This window comes from Grammomys surdaster, unplaced genomic scaffold (assembly GCF_004785775.1).
Source record: "Grammomys surdaster isolate TR1022 unplaced genomic scaffold, NIH_TR_1.0 125919, whole genome shotgun sequence".
NCBI lineage: Eukaryota > Metazoa > Chordata > Mammalia > Rodentia > Muridae > Grammomys > Grammomys surdaster.
In genome coordinates, this window is record NW_021620743.1 from 99,011 (window position 1) to 109,015 (window position 10,005).

General features: G+C 35.9%; 1 protein-coding gene across 1 annotated transcript; it reads right to left on the bottom strand.

Annotated features, from left to right (window-relative positions):
• Positions 1 to 985: 985 nt before the first annotated feature.
• LOC114608487 (olfactory receptor 4A15-like) lies at positions 986 to 1,948 on the bottom strand. The gene has a single exon (XM_028752450.1). It carries the CDS (start codon positions 1,928 to 1,930, stop codon positions 986 to 988), a length of 945 nt encoding a protein of 314 aa, XP_028608283.1. The 5' UTR covers positions 1,931 to 1,948.
• Between the last annotated feature and the right edge of the window lie 8,057 nt (positions 1,949 to 10,005).

The window sequence follows — 10,005 nt, forward strand, 5'->3', positions numbered from 1 at the left end:
GACCAAATACTGAGTAAATTGAAGACACCTCAGGTGTCCGACAATGTAACTGACAGTGTGCAGTAGTTCATACAGTAAATACTCTGTACTCTGCATACAGTAAATACTGTAAAAAAATGTTATAGAAGGGTGGTGTTGCAGGATTGTCATTAGAGAGATGGCTTGGGAAAATTACTTTGTGGTGAGAAATTAACCTTTATTCTCATCTCAAATAATAACTAAAAGACAGCACTTGGTGTGGGAATTAAAGAATTTAATTTAGAAAGCACAATTTTAAAAGATTTATATTGACTCTAAGTACAAGCAAGTCAGGAAGTCAACTTGATAAATGAAAGTGGAATATATTCTTCAGTAACTAGCTTTCCTAACTCTATGACAGCATTAATGGAGAAACCATGATTCCCAGCATTTTCAAAATGTTATCCAGTTGCTAGGCTCTTTAATTCTAATAATTACAAACTTTCTAATTGTCCATGTTGGACTCCTATCTCAGGAATGAATTATCTAAACTACTTTTACTTTCTCCACCATTGAATGAACAGCATCTTATGCATGAATTATAGTCATGGTGATAGTATGTGTTGAATTTCTGAGAAAGCTGCTTATGATTAACACAATTTAGATGGGCATCTGGAAGTGTTAATATTGCTAAGTACACTGAGTAGATTATTTATAAATTCAGAAAAGAATTAGTGAATAAATATTAAATAAAAATTAAATAAATTTTAAACTTAAAATAAAGAAAATAAAATTGAATTGGTATTAAAAATAAATCTTAATTTAGGGTGACTGAATACACTTATAAAATTTTAAGCTTTGACAAGCCTATTCACTGAAGAGTGAATATTAACTCCTTAAATATTAGTTTTAATGCATGTTTTAAAATAAGTATCTAAATAGGGAAAAGAAATCAATAATAAAAAAGGAAAATGTCAAAAATAATATAGTTTTTCCTGTAAAATAATAAATATCCTGGGTTTTCTTTTTAAGAGTGATATAGCCCACTTACAATGGAGCTAGATTTTTTGCTCCAAAGTCTCTTAATGGCATTTTTCATTTCACCATTCCTCAGAGTGTAAATTAAGGGATTCAGCATAGGAGTTATGAAAGTTAAGACTACAGTCACAGACTTATCAATGGGAAATGTGGATGTAGGTCTTGCGTATAGAAAGATACATGGAACAAAAAATAAAACAACCACAGTAATGTGGGATCCACATGTGTACAAAGCTTTGCGTTTCCCTTCCAAACTATGTGCCTTAAGAGAGTGTAAAATGACCCCATAAGAAACTAGAAGAATTAAAAAGGTGACAGTACAAATTGCCCCTCCATTAGCAATCATACAAAGCCCAATGAGGTAAGTATTGGTGCAAGCTAGTTTTAGCAGAGGATACATATCACATACAAAGCTGTCAATGATATTTGGGCCACAGAATGGGAGCTGATAAATGAAAATAAATTGAATTAATGAGTGAAGGAAGCCACCAATCCAGGCCCCCAAGAGCATGAGAACACACACCCGCCGGTTCATGATGGTCAAATAATGAAGAGGTTTACAGATGGCCACATAACGGTCATAGGCCATCACCACCAGAAGAATGACCTCAGCTCCAGCGAATAAGTGATCTATAAAAACTTGAGTCATACAAGCCCGGAAGGAGATGGTCTTTGTTTCATAGAGCAAGTCAATAATCATTTTGGGAGCAATGGCAGTAGAATAGACAGTATCTATAAATGACAAATAAGACAGAAAAAAGTACATAGGGGATCCTAGGGACTGGCTAGTCATGATGGTCACCATGATGAGCAGATTGCCCATTACTGTCACAATGTAGATGAGCAAGAATGTGACAAACAGAACTTTTTGGCCCTCTGGGTTCTGGGTGAGGCCCAGGAGGATAAATTCAGTCACATTGTTCCTCTTTTCCATATATTCTGAAGGTGTTGAATTCACTCAGATGTCAGAGGCTGCAGACAAGTACAGCTGATTTTGAAATGATTCCAAGCTTTATGCTACAATGGAGCAATTTTCTCACCATTCTCCCATGCTTGGTTACTCAGATAATCTGAACTTCTTCCCTTGTTGTCCGATTCATTTTCAAAAACTTCTTTCTACAATAACAGTGAATATTCAGGGTTCTTTCTGGCAGATACTTGGATGTTTTATCTGTAAAGGAATACAGTAGAAATATAACAAGTTAATACTATATATATTTGCATACTTATATGAAATATCTATACTATAAATCAGAAAATTTTTTGCCAATGTTTAGATATAGCCTTTCTGATTATACAGTATGAGGTGCCTAACACACATAAATAACAGCAGCTGATTCAAGAATAGTTTGATCGTCCATTAAATACTCATCTTAAATGAATTTAATGTCAAAATTCCTTAGAGATGTAAATGAGCAAAAGGTAAATGCAAATTTACTCTATACCCAAAATAGAAATGTTTTTTAAATATGTGCGTATTCACAAAGAATAACAGTGATGGATGATTGCATGACAGTGTGTGGTATACTTTACCAAAATCAAAAATAATAAAAGATTTACAGGGCATCTAAGCACTTTAAAATACCAAAAGTACAGTGATAATTCATTAAAATATGCTATGATCTCCAATTAGAATACATATTTAATATTATGAAATATTACTATAAGATATACGCATGACATGATACTTGTTATGCTTTACCATAGGTTTTCTCTATCTTAGAACATATTTCAAAACATAACACAATGTTTGAAAATGTTATTGTAATTATATTTTTTCTAGCACTACTCTATAAAATTGGCCCTGGCATGAAACTCTTTGGATATAGCTTAAAGGCATATTTAAAGGTGTACAACTTATTCAAAATAAGCAGTGATTTCCCATAAATATGTTTGCTAGGTTTTCTATTTCCTCTTTAGCCACTTGTTTTAAACCTGAATATCTACAATGATGTCTTTGATCCCTGAAAATCATAATTTAGTTTGATGAAGGTAAGATTATATTGTGACTATATCAATCCAGGTATAATGGCAAGAAGAGGATGAGAGAACACATAGTTATTGCGACTTTAAATCTTACTCACATAGATATACAGCTCCTTTAGCTTGCACAAAACATAACTATATTCTTTCCATTAAATGCATCTTAGTTTAAATTATTGGTTTACCTATATTTGACTTGAAAAATAAGTTTAATTACTTGTTGTGTCATCTCATGTGAGAAGTCTTGTTAAGAATTTGTCAAAACAAACAAATTAAAGCTTCACTCATTTACTCAAAAATAAGACTTTTATAATACATTTAGTCAGATATACATAGTACTGAATAATCTTAAAATTAGATTTCTTTGGCATTCCTGTGGCATTTACATGTCTGCACCAACGTAGCTTGTGTCTAGTATGTAATTGGATTTAGTTTATATCTTGAAGCAACATTAATTCCCAAAGAGAATGCTTCAACGAGGAAAAAGAAATTAATGATGAAACTCAAAATATTTCACAGAACTGTTCAAACACTCCCCAAAGTACTTGCTCCAAATTGAATTGTCCAAGGATCCATGCCCCAGAGAACTTGTGTCTTTTACATATTCCATCCAATGCACTTTGTATGTTCAGAGAAGTACGTAGGAAGACATGTCAGTAAAAATCAAGTGGATTAAAGTGAAAATATAATAATAAATAACAAACTATGCATCAAAAACAAAAATGTTAGGTTGTATAAAAACCAATTTCTCAATCAACATGGAATTGAAAATTTAAATCCAGAATGCACTGACATGAAGGAAAAGTTCAAGGCTTTCTATAGGGCAGATATGCTTTAAAAGAAAATACATCACAAACCATTACTTATCAATTTACTAAAAGTTTTGATAAAGTTAGTTGAGATAATACTCACATGTCCAATCCAACTTTATTGAAATGTGATACAATATAAATTTTAAAACATCTGATCCTTAATAATCAAATGTAATTTAAATTATATGGAACTGTCAACTACATAAATTAAAATGTTTATATATATTCTAAAACCTTATATAATACAACAAATCAAGTATATAATACACATTAATAATCAAAGACACTGGGGATATTTGTAGAATTTTAATTGCTTTCAGAGAAATGAACATTACCTAGACAGGGAAGTGACAGAAACTAGAAAAGACCACACAATAAAACTGTCAAAATTCAAGGGATATAGACTATTACCAGAAATGCATTCAAGATAGTCACACTAATTCTAAGCGCCAAGGATCAAGATTTGAAATTCATGTTTTTAAACTTAATTCATTCTCTGTAAATTGCATACATCTATATAATGCATCCTTATCATATCCAACTCTCAATCCCTTCTCCAAAGTCCATGCTGATATCTCTATTCCTACTGTATGCCAGGTTGACTTTATATCTGCTCCTCTCTTGAAATTACTTACTGTATCTAAGAATTTTCTCAGAGAGACTTCAGGGTCTGATGTAAACAATCTTGTTATCTGAAAAAGGCTGCTTCATTTCCTAATTGTATACTTTTATTTCATTCCTTTCACTAATTTCTTTTGCTAAGATTTCAAGGGCTCTGTTGAATAACATTGTAAGAACCAAGCAACCAGAATGTCTGCTTCAACATAGTGTCTTCTCTTTAACACAGAGAGCTGTATTCATGAAACAACAATCATGTGACCACCTTAACAAGTCCTATACAAAGTACTAGTTGACATTCCAAATTAGATGGAGAACTCTCACAAGATTCTACTCATAGATGAAGAGAACAAGCTAACTGATATCTCTCTTTTCCACATTGTCATTGGTTTAATACTATGCACATTTTGTTAACATACGCATTTTGTTAACTCCTTTGGATGCACATATTCAGTAATTTAATGTGATATGCTGTGTTATGTCACAGCATTCCTCTACATCCTCAGAACCTTACATTCTCTTTGTGAAGTATTCTATGATGTGCCTTGATACTTGTAGGATGATAGTGATATAAAAGACCCATTTCTTACTGAGCACTCACTGTAACTTATTTTCAGCACTTTGGTTATGATTCTCTTAACTAATAGCTATCTGCAATAGTAGAAACTTCTATGATCAAGGCTGTAAGTAGCATTAAACAATAGACATAAACATAAATATTAGAAGGCAGTCTGACAATGCTTCTGTGTTTCAGTTACTATGACTGTGATGAAACACCATGACCAAAGTAAGTTGGGGAGGAAAGGGTTCCTTTCAGCTTATAATTCCACACAACAGTCTATCACTGAGAAAAATCAAGGCAGTAACTCATACAGTGCAAGAATCTGGAGGCAAGAGCTGATGACAAGGCCATGAAGGCCAGGTGGTTATTGATGTACTTCTTATGGTATGCTCAGCTGGGTTTCTTATGGAATGAAGGACCATCATCAAAGGGATGGCACTACACACATGAACTGGGCCTTTTCACATAAATTACTAATCAAGAAAATGCCCTACAGACTTGCCTACACATCAATCTTTTTTTTGACATTTTATTGGTTATTTTATTTATTGACATTTCAAATGTTATTTCAAACCCTCCCCAGTTTCCCTTCCACAAACACCCTATTCACTTCCCCCTCCCCACTGTCTCTATGAGGGTACTCCACCACCTGCTCATCCACTCCTCTATGAGAACCCTAGAATTCCCTTACCCTGGGTCATCCATCCTCAACAGGACCAAGGGGCTCACCTCCCAGTGATGCCTGATAAGGCAATCCACTGCTACATATGTAGCTGGAGCTGTAGGTCCCTTCATGTGTACTCTTTGGTTGGTGGTTTAGTCCCTGGGATATTTGGGGTATTTAGTTGGTTGATATTGTTATTCCTATGGGGTAGCAAACCCCTTCAGGTCTTTCAGTCCTTGATCTAACTTCTCCTTTGGAGTACCAACGTTCAGTCCGATGTTTGGCTGTATTCATCCTCATCTGTATTGGTCAGGCTCTGGCAGAGTCTCTCAGGGGACAGCTATACCATGCACCTGTCTGTAAGCACTGGCATCAGCAATAGTGTCTGGGTTTGGTGTCTGCAGATGGAATGGATACCTAGGTGGAACAGTCTCTGTATGGCCTTTCCTTCAGTCTCTGCTCCACTCTTTGTTCCTGCACTTCCTTTTGACAGGAGGAATTCTGGATTAATATCTTTGAGGTGGGTAAGTGGCCCTATCACTCAACTTGGGGCCACACCTACCCACTGGATATGGTCTCTATAAGTTCTGTCTCCCATTTGTAGAGCATTCCTTTAACGTCCTCCCTGTTGGGTCCTGGGAACCTCTTAGATCCCTGAAATATGGGACTTCCTAGTGGCTATCCCCATTTTTCCCTACCCCACTGCTGCTCTCCTCCTTTCTGATTCCTGACCCTCTCTCTGTACGTTACCACAATCTCTTCTCTTATCTGACCCAGCCCTTCCTTTTCCTTCCTCTTCTTCTCTCCTTCCTAGATTCCTCTCTCCTTCTACTTCCCAAGATTATTTTCTTCACTCTTCTGAGTAGGACTATAGCATTCACACTTTACTGTGATCTTCTTTCTTCTTGGGCTTCATATGTTCTGTGAGTTGTATTGTGGGTATTCTGAGCTTCTATTTGGCTCATATCCACTTATCAATGAGTATATACCATATGTGTTCTTTTGTGACTAGAATACCTCATTCAGTATTATGTTTTCAATTTCTATCTATTTAACTGCTAATCTCATGAACTCATTGTTTTAATAGCTGAGGAGTTTTCTGCATCCATTCCTCTGTTGAAGGATATCGGGGTTGTTTCCAGATTCTAGATATTATAAATAGGGCTACTATGAACATAGTGGGGCATGTGACATGGTTATATGTCGGAGCATCTTTGGCTATATGCCCAGAAGTGGTATAGCTGTGTCCTGACGTAGAACTATTTCCAATTTTCTGAGGAACCACCAGACTCATTTCCAGAGTGATTGTACTAGCTTGCAATCTCACCTGCAATGGAGGAGTGTTCCATTCTCCAAATCCTCACCAGCATCTGCTGTCACCTGAGTTTTTGATCTTAGCCATTCTAACTGGTGTGAGATGGACTCTCAGGGGCATTTTGATTTGCACTTCCCTGATGACTAAGAATGTTGAACATTTTTTTAAGTGCTTCTCAGCTGTTCAAGATTCTTCACTTGAGAATTATGTTTAGTTCTGTGTCCCATTTTTAACAAAATTATTTGGTTTTCTGGAGTTTAACTTCTTGAGTTCTTTGTATATTTGGGATATTAACCCTCTATCGGATATAGGGTTGATATAGATCTTTTCTCAACCTGTGGATTCCCGTTTTGTTCTATTGACAGTGTCCTTCACCTTACAGAAGCTTTTCAATTTTATGAGATCCTATTTTTCAATTCTTGATCTTAGAACATAAAGCATTGGCGTTCTTTTCAGGAAAACTTCCTCTGTGCCAAAGTGCTTAAAGTTCTTTCCCAGCTTCTCTTCTACTAGATTCAGGGTAAATGGATTTTTTGTGGAAGTTCTTGATCCACTTGGACTTGAGCTTTGTACAGGGAGATAAGAATCGATCAATTTACAATCTTCTATGTGCTGACCATCAGTTGAATCAGTACCTTTTGGTAAAACTTCTATGTTTTTCCACTGGATGGTTTGGGCTCCTTTGTCAAATATTAAATGAACAAAGTTGTTTGGGTTCATTTCTGGGTCTTCAATTCTTTTCCACTAATCTAGCTGCCTATATCTGTACCAATACCATGCAGGTTTTATCACTATGGCTCTGCAGTATAGCTTGAGGTCAGTGATGGTGATTCCCATGAAAGTTCTTTGATTTTTGGGAATGGTTTTTGCTGTCTTGGGTTTTTTGTTATTCCAGATAAATTTGAGAATTGATCTTTTTAACTCTATGAAGAATTGAGTTGGAATTTTGATTGGAATTGCATTGAATCTGTAGATTACTTTTGGTAAGGTGACCTTTTACACTATGTTAATCCTGCTGATCCATGGGCATAAGAGATCTTTCCATTTTCTGAGGTCTTCTTCAATTTTTCTTCACAGACTTAAAGTTCTTGCAATACAGATATTTCACTTGTTTGGTTAGTGTCACAACAAGATATTTCATGTCATTTGTGACTATTGTGAAAGGAAACATTTCCTTAATTTCTTTCTCAGCCTATTTATCCTTTGAGTATTGGCAAGCTACTGATTTCTTTGAGTTAATTGTATATTCAGCAGATACTGGTGGAGATATGAAGGAAGAGCAACATTCCTCCATTGTTGGTGGGATTGAAAGCTGGTACAATCACTCTGGAAGTTACTCTGATGGTTCCACAGAAGATTGGAAATAGTTCTACATCAGGACACTAGCTATACCACTCCTGGGAATACACCCAAAAGATGCTCCAACATACAACAAGGTCACATGTTGCACTATATTTATAGCAGACTTATTTATAATATCCAGAAGCTGTAAACAAGCTATATGTCCCTGAACAGAGGAATTGATGCAAAAAAATATGGTATATTTACACATTGGAGTACTACTCAGCTATTATAGCAATGAATTACTTGTCCTTGGACAATGTTAGATTCTTGCCAATCAGCCCCAAAGGCTCTCCACATCTCTCATCTTTTTATTTCATTAAGAACACTGAGCCTATCTAAGGTCATTCTGACAAGAATGCCTTCCTTACTCATCATAAAATATGCATTATCAAAAGCAATGCTCTTATGTCTTAGGTTGGTAAGGCTCTGTAGAGAATCTTACCTGTCCTTGGCTTGCCAGGAATCTAACATTGGCTAAGGACAAGGAAATGGGCTTCAGGCAAGAATTTGACATTAGCCCAGAACAGACAAGTAATTTCAGGCAGGAATCTAAATCTTAGGCTAGAACAAAGAAGTAATTTCAGGCAGGAATCTAAATCTTAGGCTAGAACAAAAAAGTAGGGTTTGAACATGAAAAGGACTTTGGACTAGGAGAGGAAAGTAGACTCATACATTTTGGTCATCCTGATAAGCCCTTAGAAATAGTGATCACAGGAGTGATCACATCAAGGGACTTTGTTATTGCCTTGCTTGTTCTTTGACTAGTTGTGTATACTGTCTTGCTTGTTCCTTGACTATGTGAATCAATTGTATTGCTAGTTCTTCAACCTAGAACTGACCTTAATACTTGCATTAATTAAAATGGTATGAAAGCAAAAGGAGGTGGGGGGATGCAATAGGGGCATTTGGGGGCTTGGTAAATGGGGAAACAGGATAACATCTGAAATGTAAATAAATAATATATCCAATTAAAAAAGAAAAAGAAAAAAGCAATGAATTCATGAAAGTCACAGGCAAATATATGGAATTTCAAAATATCATAATGAGTGAGGTAACCCAGTCACAAAAAAACACACATGGAATATACTCATTGATAAGTGGATATTAGCCAAAAAAGAGAGGGGGATCTAGGAGGGAGAGAGGAGGTGGAAGGAAAAAGGAGGGCTGGTTCAGATAAGGGAGGAGATGGGGGAGAAGTACAGAGAGGGAATCAGGAATCTGAAAGGAGGAGAGTAGCATGGGTAATAGGAAGTGGGGATAGCCACTAAAAAATCCCAGATTCCAGGGTCCCAAGGGCTTCCCAGGACCCAAAAGGGAGGACATTAAGGAAATACCCTACAAAGCAGAAAGGGAACTTATAGCAACCATATCCAGTGGATAGGCACAGCCCCCATTTGAGTAATGGAGACACCCACACACCTCAAAGATATTAATCCGGAATTTCTCCGGTAAAATGGAAATGCAGGGGATAGGAAGACTATGGAGGGGAATCTGGGAAGAGTGATAACATTTGAAATGCCAATAAATAAAATAACAAATTTTTAAAAAGGAATAAATGAGAGTAAACAAATATAAAAAAGAGAAAGAAAGAAAGAAAGAAAGAAAGAAAGGAAGGTAGGAAGGAAGGAAGGAAGGAAGAGAGGAAGAGAGGAAGAGAGGAAGAGAGAAAGAAAGAAAGAAAGAAAGAAAGAAAGAAAGAAAGAAAGAAAGA

Excerpts from the sequence above, each read along its gene's own strand:
- LOC114608487 (XM_028752450.1), bottom strand. The coding sequence starts at position 1,930 with ATGGAAAAGAGGAACAATGTGACTGAATTTATCCTCCTGGGCCTCACC.